The sequence below is a fragment of the Belonocnema kinseyi genome, chromosome 6, assembly GCF_010883055.1.
Source record: "Belonocnema kinseyi isolate 2016_QV_RU_SX_M_011 chromosome 6, B_treatae_v1, whole genome shotgun sequence".
NCBI lineage: Eukaryota > Metazoa > Arthropoda > Insecta > Hymenoptera > Cynipidae > Belonocnema > Belonocnema kinseyi.
In genome coordinates this window covers 35,672,112-35,698,658 of record NC_046662.1, presented here as the reverse complement: position 1 = coordinate 35,698,658, position 26,547 = coordinate 35,672,112, and the positions used below count along the sequence as shown (strand labels likewise).

The window sequence follows — 26,547 nt, the reverse complement described above, 5'->3', positions numbered from 1 at the left end:
GTGCCTCCGAACACGTGGCGTACTTGCCTTAGGCATTTTCAATCATTTAGAAAATATTATAAAGGAATAATATTTCAATTTCACTGCACTATCAAAAAACAACAATCAGCACTAATTCTGTGAGCGCATAGGGATGGCGTTACGGTAGGAAATCGGTCTGGCCTGTTCTGGCCCAAATCTGGGCCACAGAATTCTACCGATCAGGGCCAGATCGGGAATCCCAGTCGGGGCCAGATCGGTATTAAGAATGAAATCGGGCGATTTCTGCACGGGTCATCGTGTTTATTGTGGTTTTTCGGATATCTATTGAACTATAAATTTTGGTGGAAAATTAATTAAATGTTTTTGGATATGTTATAAGTTTCTCAAGAAAATGAGGACTTGAACAGTGTGTTATCTGTTTAACACAAAAATCGCATAATTATGCAAAAAGGCGAATGCTTGAGGATTCGGATCTTAAAAACAGAGGACTACGATATTAACATTCTTTTCATTTTATAGAAAATGGCATGCTTTACAAATAATTTTTGCACAATTAAAAAATATTTCTTGAATATCTTAGATTCTGCTCTTTAATATCTTTTATATTGTCAGTTAAAATCTTCTTTTTAATATCTACGGATGCTCTACTTCAGTAGAGCATCCGTAGTAGAGTACTCTCGACGAAATGTTTAGGTATTGAACAGGGAATTAAGGTTCATCTAAAGTCGAAATTCCTCGACGAAGAATATTTCACATGCATAGATCGTTGAATTTTCCCTGTACACAGTAAAAAAAAGGATCAATTTTGTTGCAGAGCATTTTGCTCCAAGGATCATTTGACACTCGAGATCATATTTTATTCTATTCTATTCGGATCAGTTTCATTTCATTTTTTGGTTCATTTGTCAGACAAAACAAAATGGCCGCCAATTCTTGGCGCCAGTATTATAACGTCATAACCTAGAAATTGTATCTAACTACATTCAAGTGACAAATACGTTTAACATGTGATATTGTCTAATATCAGATTTCGTTATTTCTTTAACTTATCAAGTACACTGCCCGATCTTAAACTATAAAAAGCTTGCATATGAGCTAAAGTACTATAAGAACGTCAGCCATATTGGTTTGACTTCATAGATGATCCCGAATCAGATCATTATAATCTCAACATTCGATCATTCATTCTGGCCGATCAAAATGCTCTTGAATTCGGTATCATTTTTGTTGCATAGCAAAATTATATTGATTTCGGTATCATTTAGAACACTTTATTTTTACTTTATAAGTCTATAAGAAATCTATTTATTCCAACTGCTCTGAGTTTCGTTTCGTATTGCCAGATCGTAAATATATATGATCCATTTCTGTTTCGTGGGTAAGAAACGTAACGATTTTTTTCCTGATTTTCGTTATTACAAAGTACCGTGAAACCCTTCAATAGCCCTTCCGAGAATTGAGGCGGCGTCGCAGGTAGGTGTAACAGAAGCTGCGCGGGGTCTGCGGTTGTCACTTAGATGAGCACTCAGGCGTAAAAAACAAAAGCGGTGCGGGCTATAATGAGTTAGTTCCCACCCACCTTCAGCCCCAAAATCGGCGCTATAAAAGAGTTTCACTGTATATTGAATCTTATTTTCATTATGTTATCAACAAACTCAGATCTTCAATGGCCGCTTTTTGTTTCTATCCATTAGTGCCACAATGCAAAGAAAGTTTAATTTTGTTTCGGTATCGGATAACGCAACGAAACAAAATAGAACTTAATATTTCGTTTAGTTCCCTGCTTTTTTCTCAACCATATTTACAATTATCATTGTTCCGAAAAATTTTCCCAGAGTATTATAACAGTATTAATGTGACATAAATGTTATAGCAATGATACCTCCACACCTGCATAAAGTCATAAGCGCAATTTTTTATAAATAATATCATTATGGCTAAAATACAGATAAATTTTAATATACATTGTGACAAGAAGATTATTTGTATGTCATTTTTTTCAATTCTTTTGCAACATTTTGTTTATCTTGAGGACACTACAATTGAATTTCTTATTTGACAATTGATGAAGGGTAAACTGAAGCATCGATTTATGGGGTCACAAGAAATCGGTTCTGGAAGATATACCCTTATCTCGAAACACAGCTAACGCGAATCATTGAACCGATCATTTCAATTACTTTGTCATAAATATATAATATCTTGGCTGCTTTTTTAGATATAAAATTCATAGTGAAAAAAGAAAGTCACCAAAATATCATGTCAATCAAAAATTATTTTGAAAAAATGTTGTGTTAATCATACTAACTACGGAATTTTATTATTAATTATAGATAAGTACTTACTTACCTGTTCTAGGAAAATATCGTTTAAATAAATATAACTTCACCAAAAATGTATAATAAATCAGTGATTTATTGCTTTCTTTATTTATTAAATGATGGTTCTTGTTTACCTTTTTAGTAATTAGGCATTCTTATAATCTTATATCTATCTATTTTGCATCTCATATTTATAATATATTATTATTATACTCTATGAAATAATGAAGTTAAATCCATATTTAAAATATTATTCGTTACTCCATAAATTACAAAAATTCCGATTTATTTATCACAAGCTTCAATTTTCCGTTTTTCTCATTATTCCCCATAAATTCGAACTGAGTTATTATAATTCGAAAAGAAAATTGAAATATTTTTGCTTGAAAGTTCAAACTTTTCAGTTGAAAAGCCTACTATTACATTCATACTTCTTGGTATCAAATTCAACTTTTTTTTTTAAATTCGTCTTTGGCTTCAAAATTCAACAATTTGATTCAAATTCTTGTTCTTTTTTTACTACACATTTTCATTGGTTTAAAATTGAACTTTTTTTGTTTGAAATTTAACATTTTTATTGAAAATCCAACTGCTTAATAGAAAATTCATATTTTGGACGTGAAAATTCAACAGTTTGGTAAGAAGTTTAAATATTTCATTGAAAATGTATGTATTTTGTAGGACATTGTTTGGTCATAAATAAATTTGTTTGTTTTATTTCAGGATTAAAGTATTTTGCAGAAAATTCATTTTTGTTCGTTAAACCCAATGGTTTATTTTAATTTTAAATTAAAACCTTTTTTGAATTATAAACTATTAGATTTTTCACTGTAAATTCATCTTTTTAGGTTGCAAATTTCACTTCTTGGCTAAAAAATTCAACAATTTGATCAATAATTCAACCATTTGGTAAAAATTTAAACTGTTCTGCAGAAAATTCGTTCTCTTAATAAAAATAAACTCTATTACAATGAAAATTTAACTAGTTCATTTTTTTTTAAGAATTGATATTTTTTAGTTTAAAAATTCATTTATTTCGTTATTGTGAAAAAATTTAGAAAAAAAATATAAACTAAAAAATTATTCAAATAAGATTTGGACAAACACATCCATCCTTCAAACTATTAAATCATAACCTTTATGTAATTTTTTGAAAATTCATATTTTTTGATGGAATTATTAATCTTGTTGGTTTAAAATTAAAATATTTTGTTAAAATTGATGTATTTTGTTGAAAATTAATTTTTTCTGTTAGAAAATTAATATTTTTGATTGACAAATTCACTACTTGGTTAAAAATTCAACTGCTTTTAGAAAGCTCATCTTTTTGCTTAAAAATTCAATTTCGGATAATAATTATTGAAAATAGTAATCAATTAATTATTCCTCCAGAAGTAATTCATATATAAAATAATATTATTATTGATAAATTTATTAAAATTTTTGTTTTAAATTCGTCTTTTTTGGCTCAATGGAATTGTTTTTTATTTAAAATGGTAATATTTTTTGGTTCGAATATTAACTATTATATTTTTGTTGAGAATTCATCTTCTTTCATTGAAAATTTAACTTCTTCGCTGGAACTCGAAGCACTTAAAAGAAGTTTTGAAAAGTTTACCCTTTTAAACTCATAATTTTAACTGAAAATTCGCTTTTTCTTTGTTTTTGAAAATTAATTTTTTTAATAAAAATTTAACTATTTTGTTGAAAATATGTCTGATTGGCTAAAAATTAATATCACATCCATTCTTCAAACGATTTAGTTGAAAATTCGTCTTCTTTGGTAGAAAATTAATTTTCTTAGTTGAAAATTAGAATATTTGGTTAAAAATTTAGGTATTTTTTTTCTTCTGTTCTGATAAATAGTTCATCTTTTTGGTTTCAAATTGAACAACATAGTTCAAAGTTTATATATACTTTTGTGAATTTTTTTGTAGAAAATTAATCTTCTATGTTGAAATTCATCTTTTTGGTTGGAATTTCAAATTTTTTGCACAAAGCTCCTTTTTTGGTTGCAAATGCAATTGTTTCGTTGAAAATTAATTTGTTTTGACTGAGAATTCAACTATCTTTGTGGAAATTCATCCTTTTTAGTTCAATCCAACATTTTTTTTATTTTAAAAACATTATTTCTTGTTCAAAATATTAAAAAATTTTATTATTATTTTTAATTTAATTTGTAATTTTAATACTTTTATTTCAAATTATTTTATCATGTATTTTTTACTGAGAATTCATATTTTTTCGTAAAAAATTTTATTACTTGGTTAAAAGTTGAATTACTTTGATAATTTATTTTTAAAAAACAGTATGACTGTACCAACCATTGAGAAAATTTTCAAAGAATTTCAAAAATATTTGTCAAGAAGAAGTAAAGAAATAGTGATAAAGTCGTGTCATCGGTCATAAAGGTGGCAAAAAGTGTCAAGAGTATGGTACATCCGAGGATTGAAAATAAATAATGTACTATAAGAAATTTATAATAATTAGAAAAAGGTTTCTTTAATTTATCTTGGGCATAAATTATTTAGTAATTTTTATTTGAAATTATCGTGAATGTCTCATTTGATTCTGTTTCTCTCAAACCACAATGTACGCAATACACAATTTTCACGAGATTGGAATGGACGCATGGTAATTGATTTCCACAGTAGCATACGAAGTTACTCCTTCCCGATGATACCTTTTTCTCGATTACGAGTGGAAAATTTCATGACAAATTCAATTCTACAAGACTTTTCAATAAAATGCATTGATGAAATTTCTTTCAAAAATTTTGGTAAAATAAAATATCTAAAATTAGGTTCCATAATTTATTTATGAATGGCGTTATGCAATGGATTGTATTTATCTTCTAGACAAATTTGAAGAACTTGAGATGTTGAAATTGGTAAAATTTAAAACTATACTTTATTGATTGTACTTTTTATTTCATTTTAATAAACAAATTGAAGTCTCTACCTGTTCATTTTTTTTATATTCTCATGCCAGTATAAGAAATAAAGAAATCCTAAGAATCTTCAACAATATTTAACGATAAACGATAAACGATAAACGAAAAACGATAAAGTTTAGATTTTTACAGAGAATCAAACTCAATAGCAGTATTTTGAAAAAACTCATATCTTTGAAAATCCGTTGGAAAATTTCCAGACTTGTGGCGGTATTTTTGAAAATTTTTAAACAGAATTTTCTTAAAGACCTTAGTCTTGCTTAAAAAATATGTATGTAAGTTGATACTAATATGGTGAATAAATTATCTTCTGTTTGCATCTTGGTGAGAAGACATTTGTTTCTACTGAAAAATAAAAATTCGCAATTTTTTTAAACAATGGTGGCGACAAACTTAATTTTCAAATTCGCCTGACTTTTTTTTGACTGATTTTTCATTTTCCCTGAACGTTCATATTCAACGATCAGTATCTTAGTCTTTAACATTTTTAACGTCGAACCTTTTGATAAGTTTAATAGAGCAATAACATTTTTAATTAAAATTTAAAAATGATTTAATAAAACCAAAAACGATTACACTTTAATCAAAAACAGTCAAATTTTTAACAACAACAAAAAGGAATGTTCAACTAAAATGATAAATTACACAACCAAAATGATGAATTTATCAACAAATAAAAAATTTTCATGCAAGAAATTAACAAAAAGTTCGATCCAAACTTTTGAACTTTCAAGCCAACAGAGGAATTTCTATAAAACAGTTGAATTTTCAACCCAACAATATGAATTTCCAAACATAAGTTAATTTTTAATCAAATAATAGGAAATTTGAAACCAAGAAGATTGGTTTTCTACCAAAAAAGAAAAATTGTTTACTGAAAACGATAAACCTTGAACAAAAAATAGATCAGATACATTTTCAGTTAAACAAATTAATTTGAGAATATTTTTTTCTCTAAAATATACTTAAATTTTCACCCAAAGAGATGAACCTTCAACCAAAGAAAATTTTTTTTTTAACAAAGTAGTTAAACTTTTATCCAAGTAGTTGAATTTTTAATTAAAAAAGATCAATTTTCAAGAAAATTGTTCAACTTTTAACCAAAGAAAGGAATTTTCGACTAAAAATATAATTTTTGCATAAATAATAAAAGTGACATTTTAATTAAACAAATTAATTTTAAACAACAACAATAAAGATAATTCGAAAAATAGTTCAATTTTCAACCAAATACATTAACTTCTAAACAAAAAAAAATAATTTTTGATAACGTAATTTAAATTATACTCAATTAGCTAAATTTTAAATTAAAAAAGATCAACTTTTAACAAAATAGTTTCACTTTTAATCAAAGAGATGAATTTTCAACCAAAAGGATAAATTTTAAAAGAAGATTAATTTGCAAACAAGAGGACTAATTTTCTAAACTTATAAATTTTTGATTAAAATGATTATTCTTTACTGGAATAGTGGAGTTTTGTGCAAAAAGATGAACTTTCAACTAAGAAGACTAATTTCTACCAAAAATGACAAATTTTCCAAAAATACGTGACTTTTCAACTAAAAGAGATAGATTGTTAAGCTAAGATTCAATAGTTAAATTTCTAGTTTAAAAAATTCATGTTCAACTAAAGAGTTAATTTTTCAACTAAAAAGATCGAGTAATTAATTGGAATAATTATATTTTCTGTTAAAAAAATTGTTAAAGTTTTCAACAAAATAGTGACATTTTCAAACAGTCATGAATTTTAAATTAAAATCATGCAACTTCAACTAAAATAATTCTTAAATATCCTGAATTCCTTAAATATTCAGAATCTCCTGTAAAATTTAAATATTATAAATTCTTTAAATTCCTTAAATTTTCTAAATGCTTTTAAATTATCTGAATTCCCTGTAATCCTTAAATATGCTGAATTTTTAGAATATATAGAATTCTCTGAAAATCTGTAATATTCTGAATTCCCTGAATTTCTTAAATATTCTTAATTCTTGTAATTCTTTGAATTCTTAAAATCCCCTGAATTCCTTGAATATTCTAAATTTCTAAAATTCTTTGAATGCTCCAAATCTCCTTAAATTCTTCAAAATCTTCTGAATTTGAACAAATCTTCTGAATTCTTTGAATATTCTGAATTCTCTAAATTCCTTAATTTCCTAAATGCTTTCAAATTATTTAAATTTCTTGAACACTTTAAATTTTCTGAAATCCTGTAAAATTCTGCATTTCTTGAACATTCTTGATTCTTGAAATTCTTCAAATCCGATAAATCCTTCCAATTTTATAAAGTCCCTGTAATCCTTGAATACCTTGAATATCCTGAATTCCGTGAATATTGAAAATTATCTGAAATTCTGTAATATTCTGAATTCCCTGAACATCTTGAATATTCTAAATTCCTCAAATTCTTTTAATTCCCAAAATCCCCTGCATTTCTTCAAATCTTCTGAATTCCTTGAATATTCTGAGTTCTCTAAGTTCCTCAATTTCCTAAATGCTCTAAGATTCTCTGAATTTCTTAAATGTTTACTATTTCCTGAAATCCTGTAATATTCTGAATTTCCTGCATTCCTTGAATATTCTATATTCCTGAAATTCTATAAATTTCCTGCATTCCTTGAATATTCTATATTCCTGAAATACTCGAAATCCCCTGAATTACTTCCAATTTTCTAAATTTTATGAATTTCCTGTAATCCTTAAATACCTTCAATATCTCGAATATCCTGAATAGCTTAAATATTCCAAATTCTCTGAAATCCTGTAATATTCTGAATTCCCGGAACAACTTGAATATTCTAAATTCCTGAAATTCTTGGAATTCTTCAAATCTTCTGAATTCTTTGAATATTTTATATTCGTGAAATTCTCCAAATCCCCTGAATTCCTTCCAATTTTCTGAATTCTATGAATTCCCTGTAATCCTTGAATACCTCGAATATCTTGAATATCCGGAATTCCTTGAATATTAAGAATTCTTTGAAACTCTGTAATATTCTGGATTCCCGGAATATCTTGAATATTCTAAATTCGTGAAATTCTTTTAATTCCCAAAATCCCCTAAATTCCTTTAAATCTTCTGAATTCTTTGAATATTCTGAGTTATATAAATTCCTCAATTTCCTAAATGCTCTAAAATTCTCTGAATTTCTTGAATATTCTAAATTCCTGAAATTCTTTTAATCCCCAAAATCCCCTAAATTCCTTCAAATCTTCTGAATTCTTTGAATATTCTGAACTCTATAAATTCCTCAATTTCCTAAATGCTCTAAAATTCTCTTAATTTCTTTAAGACTTAAGATTTTCTCAAATCCTGTAATATTCTGAATTTCCTGCATTCCTTGAATATTCAAAATTCTCCAAATCTACTGAAATCCTTCCAATTTTTTGAATTCTATGAATTCCCTCTAATCCTTGAATACCTTGAATATCCTGAATTCCTTGAATATTAAGAATTCTTTGAAACTCTGTAATATTCTGGATTCCCGGAATATCTTGAATATTCTAAATTCGTGAAATTCTTTTAATTCCCAAAATCCCCTAAATTCCTTTAAATCTTCTGAATTCTTTGAATATTTTGAGTTCTATAAATTCCTCAATTTCGTAAATGCTATAAAATTCTTTGAATTTCTGGAATGTTCTAAATTCTTGAAATTCTTAAAATCTTCTGAATTCTTTGAATATTCTATATTCCTGAAATTCTCCAAATCCCCTGAATTCCCTCCAATTTTCTAAATTCTATGAATTCCCTGTAATCCTTGAATACCTTAAATATCCTGAATTCCTGGAAAGTACAGAATTCTTTGAAATTCTGTAATATTCTCAATTCCCTGAATGTATTGAATATTCTAAATTCCTAAAATTCTTTGAATTCTTCAAATCACCTGAATTATTTTAAATCTTCTGAATTATCTAAATTTCTAGAATTTCCTCAATGCTTTTAAATTATTTAATGTTCTGAATTCTCGTAATATCTTGAATATTCTAAATTCCTGAAATTCTTTTAATTCTCAAAGTCCCCTGAATTCTTGGAAATCCTCTTAATTCTCTAAATTCCTAGAATTTCCTAAACGCTCTTAAATTATCTAAATTCCCTCTAATCCATGAATATCCTGAATTCCTCGAATAATCAAAATTTTCTAAATGCCCTAAATTTCGTGAATATTCTAAATTCCTGAATTCCCTGAATGCATACAATTTCTTGAATTCCACCAATTCTTCCGAATTCCTCTGAATTGTTTGAATGAATTTAAAGTCCTTGGAATTCAGGCAGTTCTAAAAAATTACGAAATTCTACAATTTGAGATAATTCAGATCATTTAGATTGACAATACATATTTCCTTCGCGCTCTAGCGCGCCCACTATTACTATTTAAAAATAAAAAAAAAGATTTTTTTGCGGAGTTAAATCTTTAATTGTTTTCAGTCGGATTTGAATTACATTATTCGATCTTCACTTCAATAATTATAAGTATATACGTGATACTCTTTCGATATAAATAATACGGCGTCGATAACATAATGATAATAAACTCTCGCTTAAAAATTAAATCTACGTCGAGATATAACTGCGTCCTCGATAATTCGACAATTCGACAATTCAATAATTCAATAATACGACAATTCGATAAATGATAACGATAAGTTTCCCAGTTTTCTTCCACGCAGGATATTACCGAGGAGAGGCCGGCCAGTTTAGTGCCATCAGAAAAGCTCATGGGATACCATTCAATCGTGTCCGCAGCTAAATTATAAGAATAAAAATGTTTCATAGAGGTGCTTGTAAAATTCCCTACGATATGAGCCGTGCGAAAGAAACGTACTTTTTCGATATTGTTATTATATTTATATTTATATAATAACCCTTGCGTAATAAGTATGAGTACAAGAAATCTCACGCATTACAACTGGTCGTTAAAATTACAAAGTTCAGTCTGCCTTTTATGAAATACTCGAGTACACGACGACGACGACGACGACGACGACGACGACGAAGACGACTATCTCAGTTATATTTGTACATATTTAATAATTGATGTTCGTCGTAAGGCTAATTGAAAGTCGTTCCTTCATTTACGACTATCGTACACGAATCCTCAAAATAAATCGAAAAACTAGCTAAACGCTAAACGCAAACTATACAAGGGAAGTCGGTAAAACCGTAAAACCGGCAAGGAAAAGACGTCGCAAAAAAATTTCCTCCCTAGATTACAATTTTGATTTATACAGTAAAGAATATCACACTAAACACAAGTTCACTACTGCGTTCAACCTCGTACATGTAGATTATCAAACTTTGAAAAATCAGTTTATCTCCAAATACCCCCCCCCACCCCACCCCACCCTCCCACCACTTACATTCAATTATAACGACTTACAGTAATTAATAATAAATGCGTGGTGAAATTTCTCTAATACATCTATGATGCACACTCATGCTTATTCATTTATTTATTTATTTATTCAATGTAAATATGTGGTAGAGTAGACTATCCTCTATTCGTTATGCATGTGTACATGTATTCTGAACATGCTTTTTTTTGTCAACTGCTTATAAACAAAGGCCATGTAACACTTATCCCAAATTTAATTTACCGATATTTTTTCGTAAATATTCACGTCCACATCAAGTGAGATATCGAGTTCAAAACTTTAAAAATTCCATCAAGTTTCATTACCTCTTCCCTGCCAAATAAATTTTTGACGATCAAAATCAAATCTCTAAAAAAATAGTTTTTTCTATGATTTTGTTGAGAAAAAAATTGTTTAAATTAAAAAAAAAAACCTTTATTTTGACAATATTTGTTGCAATTAAATTTTTTTTATAATATCGCTTCTTACCAATTTTTGAAAAATGGTTCAATTGTACTAATCCCAATTTTTGAAGTAAAGATTTTTATAACTAAAATCACAAAGAAAAAAGTAGAGTTGTTGGAAATGTTTTCCGAGAAAAAATAATCCATGCTTTATTAAAATTAAACTTTTTTTAAATCGATCAGAAGCGAAAGTGAGAAAAATGCAAATACAAAAAAAATGGTTAAAATAATTATTTTTCGTAATTTTAAAACTTTTTTCATAAAAAATGTTTTTTCTTTCATACGAACTTACTGATTACATTTCAATTCTTAAAAGTATAGATACTTCTTCATCCTAAGTAGACGAATTTTCAACAAAACAGATGAATCTTCAACAATATAATTAAATCTTCAACATAATAGTTGAATTTTTAGTCAAATAGTTGAAATATCAACAACAAAATTAATTTTTCACCAAACACTTGCATTTAAAATCATATAGTTGAACTTTCAAACTGCAAAGGTGAATTTTGAACCAAGTAGTTGAATTAAAAAAAATAAAATAAGAAAAGTTGATTTTTAAACCAAATAGTTATACTTTCAAACAAAAAAGACCAATTTTTTAGTAGACAGTTGAATTTTAAACAACAAAAAAAATAAACTCTTGACAAAAAACTTGATAGTTCATATTTTTTTTTAAAATTTCAATAAAACAGTCAGATTTTTAAGCAACCGGTTAAATTTACAAACTAAAAAATATGAATTCTCAACAAGAAAATGTTAAAACTGATATTTCAACAAAAAAATTAAATGTCTACCAAGCGCTGAATTTTAAAATCAAAACGAATTTCCAATTCAAAATATTAATTTTCTATAAAAAAGACTAATTTTTAACAAAAAACATAAAATTTCAAAGTAATAGTTTGAATTTTCAACTAAATAAAATAGATTTTTACAAAAAATAAAAAGTTACATTTTTAATTTAAAGAATTAACTTTCAATAAAAAACAAATTTTTAACAAAAGTCAAATTTTCAACCAAAAAGCGAATTTATCAAGAAGTAAACATTTTTAAGTTCAACAAGAAAAAAAAATTTTATCTATATTACTGAACTTTGAAACAAAGAGACGGATTTTCTGCAAATCAGTTGAATTTTTAACAGAAAATGGTAAAGCTGCATTTTCAGTTTAAAAAATTATTTTTAAACTAGAAACGAACTTTCAACCAAAAAATGAACAAATTTTCAATAAAAAAATGACAAACCTTTAAATAGGTTAATTTTACAGTTAAAAAAAAAATTTTCTGTTAAAAAATTGAATTTCAGCCGAAAAGAAAGAATTTTCAACTAAACAGGTGAACCAAACAGTTTCATTTTTATTTTTAAAAATATTAAGTTTCTATTAAAAAAAAAAGATTAATTTTCAACAAAAAGTTCATTTTCTAGCAAAAGAGATGAATTTTAAAACCAAAGAAGAATTTTCAATTTGAAAAAATTCATTTTCTTCAAAAGAGACTAATTTGCAACAAAAAACATGACATTTCAAAGTAATAGTTTGAGTTGTCAACTAAAAAAGATACATTTTGACACAAAAAATGAAAAAGATAAATTTTTCAGTAAAAAAATTAATTTTCAATACAAAAAAAAAACAATTTTTAGCAAAAGTCAAAATTTCAACCAAAGAGCGAATTTATCAACAAGTAAAAATTTTTAAGTCAAGAAAGAAAAAAAGTGTATAAATATTATTGAACTTTGACTAATCAAACGAAGATTAGTTTTCTATCAAAAAAAAGAAGAATTTTCAACTAAAAAAGATCAATCTTAAGCAAAAATGTAAAAGCTACATTAACAGTTTAAAAAAATTATTTCTGAATGACTAAAACAATTATTTTTGAACTACAGAGACAAACTTTTAACGTAAAAAAATTCATTTTTGACTAAATAGTTCAAATTTTACTCAAGTAGTTGAAATTTCAACAAAAATTAGAAATATTCAACTGAAATTGTTAATTTCAACCGAAAATGTGAATTGCAAACTCAAATTATAAATCTTTAACAAAAAATGATTTTTTAACATCGTGGTTCAACCTTGAACCAAGAAGTTCAATTTTTATCTTATATTTTATTTGAATTTTGAATTTATTTTTTGTGACATTTATTGTAAATCACCTCTTTTTTTAAAATAAAATTTTATATATTTTTATTTTATTTTTCAAATTGCAAAGACATTTTTTTGAATAATTAAAATACTTAACTACCGGAAATTGCAATCAATTATTCAAGATTCTACTCAAAATCCTTCATTTTTCCTTTTCACTAAACGTCCAAAATTTTCAACTCAACATCTCAACTGGCGAAAAACGTAAGATGTGGCGAAAAAATTTCAGTAAAGTAGAAAACGGATAAGTTGTACATGGCCCTAATCATCTTCTCTTCTGTTTTTTTTTTCTTCATTTTTATCGAGATCTGTAGTTTTTTTCGGACTCGACTTTTCGTCGAATTCCCGAAAATTGATAAACTAACGTGTTTTTATGAAGTCACAAAGACATTAAGATGAAAATTTATTTACAAATGTTAATAAAAGACTCGTTCTGGATTAAAAAGTACTTGTGCAACTAATATAAAAATAGCGTGCACACAGTTAGGCTGCCTGTTATAATAAATACATAACTTGTTCCCCATAAGAATCAGACAGAGATTGTCACACCGTGTAAAGATTGACTGAATACTGAGACAGTAGAAATATATTTCAAAATTCACCAAAAAAATGTAGCTGCATTATCTCAAGACCCACTTTATCCTTTTACAAAAATAAAGAAATAAGTGTCAACTCATTCTTTCCATATTTTTCGAGACTCCAAGCTGTTTTTCTCAGGAGTCTCCTCAGTTTTGATTTATTTATTGTTTTCCTTCCCAAATTTCAGGCAGCCGTTTTAACGACATAAATTGGGAAATGAAAAAGTTAGCTCAAAGAATGGAAAATTTAGTTTTAAAAAATACCTAAATGAATCAACCTTTAAAATATCACTCGAACTTCCTTTAGAATTTCGTCAAACATAATATACAATCTTAATTTCTATGGAAGGTTGTACATAAATTAAAACATGTACCTCAATAAAAATATATAAATTTCATAAAAAAATTATAAATTTGTTTTAAAAAAGTTAAAATTTTTAAAAATACAAAACATTTGACCTTTCAAAAAACAATTTTTAGTTTAAAAAACTGTATGCATCGAATAAACAATATCATAAAACGTTTAGGTCATCAGAGATAAATATTTTCTAAAACAATCTTGAAATATCAGCAAAATTACGCCCCTCAGAAGTCAGATACCACTATGACAAATGAAAATAAAAAAAAATAATAATACTTCAAACTTTCAACCCTGCATAATTATCAATTTAATCGACTTCCGTTTTAATCCATTTCTTGATTAATGTATGTATGTATCGGAAAGAACGCGTATTTTTATAATACAATGGAAAAAGGAGAGAGTGTGATCAAAATGGAGAATCGTGTTTGTGGAACCACATGATTCTTAATCTGCTAAAGCGATTTTCTTGAGCCTCCATTTCGTCTACTGTACAAGTGCTAAGCAGTCTCTTTGTAGAAAATTATAAACGCATTTTACAAAATGCATGGGGGGAAAAGAAGCACATATCAAAAACTTCGAACAACCAATACCCCCCAAAAAAAACTCGATAATTACCTCAATCCCATTTCATTTGAGATATTTTCTTCGTCTGCCCAAAAATGTGTCTCAAATTTTACAAATTTGAGATTCTACATTCTAAATGGGAAACGTTTTTTTTTTGTGTGAGATATTTTAACGAGTTTTTGTCCTGTGTTTCATATTTATACTCGGTCAATTTGTCCGTTTCATTTTCCCCGGAATGCGATTATACTTTTAAAGTTGAGCACTACCGAAGAAAATGATTTCATTTCTATATTGAGTCAAGATTTGCAAGATGCTGCTCGAATTCATCGCTCGAATCAAATATTTGAGACTTTGATTCGTGAATAAAATTTTCTCGAGGCTCTTATTCCTATCGTCCGATCCACGACTCGCCCTCGTACCTGCTTCAGGACGAGTCGTGGACTGTCCATTCCAATTTTATCGATATATGGCGCGATTTAAATTTCAGTGAGAACATCGTCCTGGAACACGGTGGGTCGTCATCTACTATTTTTTTTTTTTTAATTTAAATACCAGGGCACATATTGAAACCCACGAGGAGCCAATCCCAATCCACATTCATCTTTTTTTTTCACAATTTACTCTCGAAAATTTGTAAATTCAAGAGTAAATTGTGAAGAGTTTTTATTTCTATAAATGAAGCGATCTTAAAAGTGATAAAATGGAAATGAGCACTTTCCTCAAGATTTACTTTTTTCAGTCTCTTTAAATATATAAATGTATAAAAATAGAACTGTTAATATGTGAAATAATTGTTTCTTCATTTGAAAAAGTAACTTTGATTCAATAATATTTTTAATTTAGAAAGGTTTGAAATAAAAAATAATAATAAAATAATTAAGCATTTCTTGAATTTATTTTAAGTCTACGAATTTGAATTATAATTAAAAGACATTTTTATTTTATGTTTCTATATTTCAAATTCAGGTGAATTTTCAGTTTAAAAAGTTAATTATCAACCAACATAAAAAAGAATTTTCAACAAAATAGTTAAATTTTTAACTAATATAATGAATCTTCAACAGAAAGAGTTCAATTTTAAACAAAATACATAAATCTTTCACTAAAAAAGATGAATTTTCAACCAAAAATTGAATAATTAAATTTTCAACCAAAAAATATCTTAATTTCAAATAAAACAGTTGAATTCAACCAAAAAATACGAATTTTCAACGAAGGAATATTTTTCATTCAAGGAAGAGACATTTTTTTAATCAAAATGCTGAATTTTCAAGCAAAAAATGAATTATTAACCAAGAAAATTAATTTTCTACCAAAAAGGATGAATTTTTAACCAATTTCAATTTTCAACTAAAAAGATACATTTTCAACCAAAAATTGGATAGTTAAATGTTCTGTTAAACAAATAATCAGCCAGGGTAAGAAAGAATTTTTAACGAAATGGTTAAATTTTTAACCGAAGTAATGAATTTTCAACTAGCATGATGAATCTCCAACAGAAATGTGTACATTTTAAACAAAATATAAGCATTTTATCTAAAAAAGATGAATCCTCAACCCAAAAAATAATAATACATTTTCAATTTAAAAAAATTAAATTTTAACCACAAAAAAACGAATTTTCAAAAAAATATTCAAATTTTCAACCAAAGTGATAGATTTTTAATTAAAATGATGAACATTTAAACAAAAAATTTATTTTTTACAAACTAGTTCAAATTTCGAACAAGAAGTTGAATTTTCAAACAAAAATATGAATTTTCAACAACAAATGTATATAAGTTGATATTTAAAGGAAAAAAGATCTCCATTTTAAACTTAAAAAAACAGTTCAATTTGACCAAAAAATACAAATTCTCATCTAAAAAAATGTTTTTCGGCCAAAAGAGAAAGAAGAAATTTCAATCAAGCTGTTGAATTTTTAAGCAAAACATTGAATTTTCATTCAAAAATATAAATTTTCGACCAAAAAATAGAATGAAATTTTCAGTTAAAAACAAATTAATTTTCATACAAAAAGATACGAATTTTCATCGAAATAGTTCAATTTTTCATTAAAGAGTTGAATTTACAACTAAAATTTTAAATTCTCAACCAAAAAAGGTGAGTTTTTAACAGAATATTTGAATCCCCGACCAGAACGGATTAATGTTTAACTAATCCGTTGAGTTTTTAACGTAGAAAGATGAAATTTCTACTAAAACAGATGAAATTTTTTAATTGAATGTGAACTTACAACAAAAAAGGTTAATTTTCTACCAAGAAAACATTTTTCAGGCAAGAAAGAGAAAAAACGTAAACCAAATTGTTCAATATTAAAGTTAAAAAACGAATTTTTCACAAAACAGGCATTTCAATTCTCGAGCAGAAAATATCAATTCTAAAGCAAAAATTTGATTTTTAATGAAATTAATGAATTTCTACCAAAATAGTTCAAATTTAGAACAAAAAAGAAAATTTTTCAACACAATAGTTAAATCCAGGAATATAATGATACTTTTTCAAAAGAAAAAAACATTCTTATTTAAATTTATATTACGAATTTAACCCTCAAAAGGTACACTGGTGCGAATTGGTTTGTTTGCAATGTTAATATTATTTTTTTAATATACTGAACATATAATAAACAACTAGCATATATCACACATATTTCACATATATATTTAATATATGTGGGGATAATCCGCTGCAGCTGTGTTTGTATAAATGCCAACAAAATGAAAAAACTTCGGGTGCGAATTCGCACCAGTGTACCGTTTGAGGGTTAAAAAATTTAAGCATATTTTCAAAAAGGTTCCTTGACATTAAACAAAAAAACTTGAAATTTCCAGGTTTTTACAAGGTATATAAAAATTCTCTGACAATCCCAGGTTTTCCAGACGAGTAGCCATCCCGCATAATATAAAATGAATGTTTTGTTGTGATTGGCAAACCGTGAAACGAGAACTACGTGCTAGGTGCGACGATATATTAAGTTACTTAAACAGTTTCCATCGAATACATTCTTTCCTAGTTTAGATCCCTCTAGACATTCCTCTCAACTATCATAATAATATTAATAATGAAATAGAACAAGGGTATAATCTCTGCAATAGCTTTCAATAGCAACGATAAACATTATCACTCTTCTCGCGATATTATTATCTCCTCATTATTAATTTTATTATCATCAATACATCAAGTTTACGTATTTTTAAAAAGGCCATTTAATACTCACCCGATTCCTCCATTAAGGAATTTTTTTCCGCAACACTCTCCAGTGCATTTTACTTAATTTCCACAATTTTTCGATAAAAATATCGGTAAAGTGTAATCAGGTAAGTAATACATGGCCTTAATTTCGCCAGTCGCTTTTCCCAATTTCTCTTCCAACAATTCTCTCAGCTTGACTGCGATTTTTCAAGTGGTGTGAATTTTTCCGGCAATCCACGACTCGTCCTCAAACCAGTTCAGAAGTGAACTTTACATTTTTTATCTGATTCATCTTTAATAAAATTTAACGCTAAAATCATGGGAAAAAATTGTTTTGAAATTTAAGTCTTTCGAATCTCGTTCTGAAACAGGTATGATGACGAGTCGTGGATCGGCCCACAACAACAACAAAACGAGTGATGCTCCGAGGGATCACTATCCTCTGCCACACCCACAGCCTCAAAATTTTATACAATATAATATATGTATGTATATATTTATATATATATTTATACTTTATATATAATATAGCAATAGACTATATCTACTCGTGTATTTCCGTGTTTATATATTTGTATATATATATATAATATTTATAATCCGCCGATGCGCAGTTTCACCTCTTTTTTTTCTTTTATTCGCACTTGGAGTACGAAACGCGAAAAATTCGGTAGTAGTACCGTTTCGTTAAATATTAATTTAGAATTGTGCTGTAAAGTTTAGAGCCATCAGTGCGACTACAACTGCAAAATGTGGTCGGACAAGTCGCCCTAAAAAAATCGCAACATGTCCCTGGAATCATATTTGAAATCTTCGTTTTTCTGCAGGTGGATTGAGGAGATTTTTCAAATCTCCGATTCAGTCGAACTTTTGTAGATGCCGCAAGAAGAGGAGGTTTCCAATCGCTTTCCACACTTGAGAGGAACACATATAGCATGGGCGTTTTTTGTTATGAGTTATCAATCACTTCGCAAGACTCAGCGGCTGCTTGGGCCGCAGGTCCGAGGTCTTAAAGAAGACGGTGCCTTCTAGAGCGTGTTATACCCAGGAGTCACCCGCTGACACGGCTGTTGAATTCGGGGGGGCGTTAACGGTGGCAGCAGGAGTTTCCTGGGCGCTCACGACGCCCACACCCACACCATCCCCGATCCATTGCGAGCCAGTGCCTCCGATACCGACACCCTGCACAGCTCCGACCGGGCCCTGCACTTGGCCCTGGCCCACCCCCAGCTCATACTGCCGTTTCTTTTTCTTCTCCAAGTTAACTTGCGCGTACAGCGGCTCACCGGGTTTCGGTTGCTGCAACACACAGGTCAACATTAGTACTGTGCAAATGACACCGTGAACGTGGGGGTGGGGTGGACGGGTATTAAGATTATCCGAGGGCCGCCAGTCTCGATTAAAATACTCGGTACGTTTTATAGACTCTACAAATTCATTTGGTTCCTTTTGCGTTCACCTCTTGTAATTCTTGGTCAAACATGCATTTCTTTCTCCCACTATAAAGTAATTTTAAAAGGCGAATTTTATACTTTGAATGACAATATTAGGAGGCGGCCCTGAGGACTGACTTTAAAAATCATTAATCAGTATATAAGTAAGGCCGGTTCTAATCCAAGATTCCTAACTTACCGACATCGAGAAGATTCGAAGCTGTAGCGGTTCGTGTCCGTGCTAAGTTTCTAGAACATTCTGAAAGTCATAGAATAATATTGCGCGAAATGCTCAGTTGAGATAAGGGTTTACCTTAAAGCTGTCTAAATGAATTCGACTCGCACAATTGCGTAATATTATTCTATGACATCATCCAGAATGTTCTAGAAACTTAGCACGGACACGAACCACTACATCTTAGAATCTTCTCGATGACGGTAAGGTAGAAATCTTGGATTAGAACCAGCCTTACTCGTCTACTAATCCAAGATCCCTACATTAACGATATCGAGAAGATTCTAAGCTGTAGTGCTTCGTGTCTGTGCTAAGTTTCTATAACATTCTTGATGACATCATAGAACAATATTACGCGAAATGATTAATTGCGATAAGAAATAACCTGGAAGCTGTTTAAATTAATGCGGCTCGCACAATTGCGTAATATTATTCTATGAAGTCCTCAAGAATGTTCTAGAAACTTAGCACAGACAAGAACCACTACAGTTAAGAATCCTCTCGATGTCGGTATGATAGGAATCTTGGATTAAAACTGAGTTTACTCCTCTACTTTAGTCCATACAACAGCGTCCGAACAGGAACATTTGATACACTGCATTCTTTTTCAATGCCAAATGAAAAATTATCATATTGCAATCTCTGAAACCTCTTTTTGCATGCTTTACGTGTTACCGCACTTTCTTCTAAGGCTGAGAAAACACTTTCCGTGACCTTAGTTGCATTTTTTTCAAAGAAACTGCAGTGTCTCAAATATACCTTGTCGGACGCCATTGTACATATTAACTAATCATTATTGAGGTTAAGTCCGCAGGGCTGCCACCGATTAAATTGTGTTTTAAAGCTTAAGGTTCGCCCTTTAAAACTACCTTATGGCGGGAAAAAAATTAAAGTCTGATCAAGTGCTACAAAAAATCAAAGTAAAAGGCTCCGAACTAATTTGTAGACCTAATAGGATATTATACATTGGGACAGTTTTTTAACATTCTTGGATTAATTATTGATTATATAGGCTAATAACGAAATTCTTCGTAATGTTAAGATTTAAACGACAGGAATGAAACAAACAAATTTTGACAAGCACACGTTATCCAAAAACCTCCATTAGGTTGTCCAAAAAATTTGAATTTTCTAAAAATGCTTTGTAGGTTCCGCTACGCCGCTTTACTTTTTGGTAATTTATAGCTAAAATACATTTAAGTACTATAGGAATCCTTAAACCACAAAAAATGTGTGTGCCCAATAATAACTACAATTTTTTATTTCACAAAAATTAGGACTTATTCCAACAACAAAAAATACCTCTTAGGGGCGAAATAATTATTTAACCTTAAATTTGTGTTGAGGAATAAATCAAAGTAACTAAAAAAAATTAATTTCCAGACCTAAAACAGCTTAGCGGTACCTCTAAGCAATTGTTCAAAAATAAAATGATATGTTTATGGCAGCGTATTTTCATAAAGAGAAAGAAATTTTGACGGTAGTATTAGGAAAACTAAAAAATTAAATTTTTATTGGGCTACGTAAACTCTATTCAAAATTAAAATACAAATCAAAAAGAGAGAGAAAAAAGAAAGCGACACCCGATTTGGATTTACTAAAATTGAGTAACTTTTCGATGTTAATACAACACACTTTTCAAGACAATTAAAATAAAAAATTATAACAAAAATTGGAGGTCACCTTTGCATTTCCTTTTATATTTGGATTTTTATTTTGAATAGAGGTACTAACATGCGTGTTTATCCAACTTCTATCGTTTGATTCTTGGAGTTTAAATATTTAAATTTCTAAGAATTTGGTAGAATTTTTGACATTAAAAAGGAATTTCAATTTTGATTTAATCTAAACTTAGTTTCATTTTTAATTGTTAATTATTAGATTTATGGTTTTAACCTAAATTTAAAAAATATTTAGTAATTTGTAAAAGTAAAATTTATAACAATTTCAAGTATGTAATAATTGAAATTCCGAGTTCTAAATTAATTTCATTTGAAATTTTGAATTTGTGATTCTTAATTTCTAATTGTTCATTTTACCATTCAAAAATTCTAAAGTATAGTTTTGCAATGCTTTAAGAAATAAAGTATTAGAAATCCGAATTTGTTTACAGTAAAACGTTTCAAGTTAATTAACTGTAAAAACTTAAATTAGGAATTTTAAAGATTGAACTTTAATATTTAAAATTAGATAATAATGGACCGTGGAAAATTTCAAGAATGAACAATTCAAAATCTGTTCAAAATTAAACGGGTTTTCAGATTAGTTTATAACTTTTAAATAATTTGAATTTTTTTTTAATTTACATACTTTTCAATCTTTTAATTTCATATGGAAACCTGATTTTTTAATGCAGAAATTCGATCTGAATTAGGATTTTAAATGATCAACTTTAATGATTATACTTTTAAAAATTATAATATTATTCCTCATGACCTCGCTTAAAAGAAAAAAGATTATTTATCCAGAAAAAATTTTAAACTGAAAAAAATTCCTTGATAACAAATTAAATTTACAATTAACTTTTTTCATAATTACCAAGTTTTTTAAACTATACGACTTACATTAATGATAGCTTATTTTCTGTTGAACGAAGTTTATCTGCAACTTAACCTCATACAATGTTTACAAATACATTTTTACTTGATCAAATCATTACACACAAATTTGTAAAAAAAAAAATTTATAATTAAATAAGTATATATTTAATAAAAATGTATTCATTAATAAAAATAATATGGAGGCCAAGTGGTAGATAATCTTTTTCCCGATGAAAATCAACTATCATTCATTAAAATCGTGTCAGTTTAAAAAAATTGGTACGAAGCAATAAGAAGAAAAGTTCAGTCGAACACAAATTTTTTAATAGCCGAATATCCGTGAATAGTTTTTTTATATTTCAAATTTTTGCATGCAAAATAATCTTCTTTAAGAATTAGTTGCAATTTTTTAAAGTTGCTTTTAAGTCATTTAAATTACACTAAAGTAAGTTATATCAATTATAAAATAATTATTATGTCAATCACATGAATTTTTAATCTTATTAAATGTACCAGGATACTGAAATCGAGACCAATAATCTGAGCTGCGTTACTCGCCCAACCATACCAAATAAAATTAAAATATGAAAAAAAATTCCTTCTCATGAGCAATGCGAATGTAAAAAACTGATTATAAAATATTCGCAATTACAAGTATTATATACTAAACTTATGTAATAGACTTTTTGTGAAATAATATAAGTGAATTCAAAGTGCTTGAAAATTTCCTGAAAAGCGTGTCGATATAAAAGATATACAGGCTATTAGATTAAATGATATGTTAATCTTTATTAAATCAACTGTAAATCCTCCACTGTACATGTCTTCAATTATTTTACATTAAACATACCTAATTCGCTATAACCCTGCAAAACGAACCAAAAAAAGCATAGTTTATAAAAAATAAAATAAAAAACATCTTAAGAAAAAATGGTACGATCAGAAAAATTCGAAATATGAATGTAAAAAAGTGTTTAAATTACTTATAAAGCCGAATATAAACGTAAAAATTTCGCTAAATAGTTATTAGAAATAAAAATTTACAAATTATAGTATATCATCTTTTTTCACAATTAGCTGTCTTCGATACTTTTCATTATTTATTGCCAGTTTGTTTGAAGAAAATAAATTCACATCCTCGTAATAAGTGTCATTAAACGTATAAATACATAATAAATAATTGACATATAATACTTATAATATACCCAACAAAAGAAGAATACGTTTCTTTAGTTTTATAAAAGCTCCAAACACCAGTCAATGCATTACCATTATTATTATTTGGCACAACACAATAAAAAAGATTGTTATTTTTTGTTCGACTTATTGATCTTGAAAATGTAAGGAATTAAATATCCTTATTTTTCGAGTATTTTTTTCAAAAGAGAATATCTTTTGAACTGTATAGAGAGTAAATTGCAAGTCACTTTCCAATATCATTATCAATCACAAATTAATAATATTCTCCTAAGGTTACATTCTATACTCTTGAGTATTTACTTTCAAGTAATTTGGCACAGTGCAACTTTCATATAAATGCTGCGTTTGGTCCAAAATCAATGTACTATATTGTATTCGGTAGTATTAAAAAAAAAAGCTTAAAAAAAGACGTTTTATAAAAAAAATGTTTTTTTTTAAGAAATAGAAAACAAGATTATATAAAAAACAGCTATGATTGGCACACCAAGTATTTACAAAAATGTAGAGATTTTGATCCACCTATTTAGTGAATAAAACGTGCAAAAGTTTTTTAATATCTATTTAGTAAAAAATGCCTTTAAAATAAATGGCAGATTTCTGGCACTTGTGCAGATATTTGAATAAAATACTATGGAAATCAGTTTTCAATCAAACTTTTGTGGGTGATTGCCAAAAAGTTGACCACTTAAAGTCTCAGTCATACAATTTCGTGAAAAAATTATAAATAATGTTAATAATTTTTTTCTAATATTTGACATTCACAGTGTTCACAGGTACCACTTATATTAAAAGAATGCAATGGGTGATATTTTAATCAGGGAAATTTTAAATTTTAAATCAAAAACAGTTGAATTAAAATAAAAAAGGGGAAATTAGAAAAAAAAGTTGAATTCTCAATCAAAACAAATTTACTTTCAACCAAAAAATTTAACTTCTAACAAAACATGACCAATTTTCAACCAGAGTGGAAATTAGAACCAAGAACGATTTTTCAGTTCATAAAAAAACAAAAATTTCATCAAAAATGTTGAAATTCCAAGACAAATGACGAACTTTCTACAAAACATTTGAATTTTCAAACAAGAGAAGATTATTTTCCAGCAAATGGTTGAATTTTTAAACTTGAGAAGATCAACTTTTAATCAAAAATGGAATAATTACATTTTTATTGAAAAATAATAACTGTCAATTAAATAAAACTAATTTTCTACAAAAAAGAATTACATTTTCAACCTGGAAAATATAATTTTTAAACTAAATAGCCACATTTTAGGTTAAACAATTAAATTTCAATATAAAAACATGAATTTTCAGACAAAAATGTAATAGCTGACATTTCAAACAAAAAAGATTTGAATTTAAAATAAAAAACATTTGAATTTAATAAAAAAAATTCATTTTCAAAAAAAGGCTTAAATCCTTAATGAAAACAGATTGGTTTTCAGCCAAAAAGTTCCATTTTTAACTGAAAAATTTGATTTTATAACAAAAAAGAAAGAATTTTCTACCAAATCAATAAACTTTCAACCAAAAGGATTAGTTTTCAATATAAAAAAATGCGAATTTTTTACAAAATACATTAATTTTCTACTGAAGATAATAAATTTTTCAACCAAAAATGAAAGTTAGATTTTCATTTAAAGAAATTAATTTTAAACCGAAGGTGAAACGAATTTTTAACCAAATAGTTGAATTTTTAACCAAAGAAATTAGGTTTTCAACTGAAATTATGAATCTTCAACTAAAAAAATGAATTTTCAACAAAGTAGTTTAACTTTCGACCAAATAGTAGACTTTTCTATCAGATTGTTGAACTTTCGAGCCAAAAATACAAATTTATGACAAAACAGATGAATTGTTAAGAAAAAAAGTTAATTTTCAACAAAAACCGACGAATTTTTAATCATGCAGTTGCATTTTTAACAAAACAACAAATATGAAACTTCTACCAAAGGAAATAAATTTTAAAATTAAAAAGATGAATGTTCAACAAAATAGTTACATTTTTCATAAAAACAAAATTTTGTAGTGTAGAAAGAAAAGGAATCTTAATCAAACTTTAGAAATTTTCAAACTAAAAAGACGAATTTTGCACAGAAAAGTTGAAAAATAAATCATATCTTGAAATAGTAACTTTTTCCCACATTTTTAAAGATTTGTACTTGTTCTGCATGAAATAAAAAAAAATTATAAATTTATAACTAACACAAATGGGGGGGGGGGGGCGAGATGAGCATACAGCGTAAAACGAGATTCTGAATTTCCTCTCAAAATATGTAGTTTTTGTTGCTGTTCTTTTCAGAATGAACATAAATAATGATACTAAATTTCTTAAGAAACCAAAAATTAAATACAGTAAACATAAACATTATTAAAATTTCAACACTTTAATCCTGTTCTTATATGGTATTTTAAAACAAAAGGAAATGATTGAAAATAAGAAATATCGCATTTAACGTTAGCGAACATTAATTAAATGTATTTTTTTATAAATTTGATTTTTTAAAAGTATTTTTAAACATATTCAAGACGAAATTTTCATTTTTGCTGACAACGGCAAGTTTCAGGAAATTTCTCTAATTTCTATTTAAAATTATTTCTTTAAGTTTTGCAGAAAAGAATTTTTATTTTTATAAAGTACATAATTATGATTTTAATATGTGAATTTTCTAAAAAGAATATTATAAATTATTTTTAACAAATTGTAGAAGTAATTTCTAAATGACATTTTTAAAATAAATGTTAATTCAACAGCAGGTTTTAATAAGGACATTTATTAAAAAATGTATCTTAAAAATTCTAAATTCTTTACTTGAATCTTTTATGTGCATAAAAAACGAAAAACAATCATCTATTAACAAAAAATGATAAATAATTAACACTTCGTCTTCCATGATATTGATACATGAAAATTTACCGAATGTATAGAACCACTTAAATTTAAAAAAACTACATTAGATTGCAAATGTTTCTCTGAAAATAACTGCAAATCTCGCGCCAGTCTCGCCTACAATCATTGATCTCTTAGTTTTACTTTTTCATACTCTCTTTGGTTACCTTAACTAAAAAAATTGATAATTCAGACTGCTTGGAAATTTTCTTTCCTTCGAAAATCTCATTACTTAAAATGGTCAATTTTTAGGCAATCACCCTTATATTCCCTCTTCATTCTCTTACTGGGGCGTTTCTGGGCATAGATTCCTGTTAACGACATGTTACCGACTTTTCTCGAAGAG

At 27.5% G+C, this 26,547-nt stretch overlaps 1 protein-coding gene across 6 annotated transcripts in view; it reads right to left on the bottom strand.

The window, feature by feature from the left end:
• Positions 1-17,418: 17,418 nt before the first annotated feature.
• LOC117174290 (catenin delta-2) overlaps positions 17,419-26,547 on the bottom strand; it is a 122,607-nt gene continuing 113,478 nt past the window's right edge. For 5 of the 6 annotated variants that reach the window (XM_033363250.1, XM_033363247.1, XM_033363248.1 and 2 more), the window contains one exon: positions 17,420-19,202. In XM_033363250.1, the coding sequence (XP_033219141.1) occupies positions 18,942-19,202 (261 nt within the window). In that variant the 3' untranslated portion in view covers positions 17,420-18,941. Of the gene's footprint in view, positions 19,203-26,547 lie in introns of all 6 variants that reach the window. The other variant, XM_033363251.1, reaches the window with a different exon arrangement.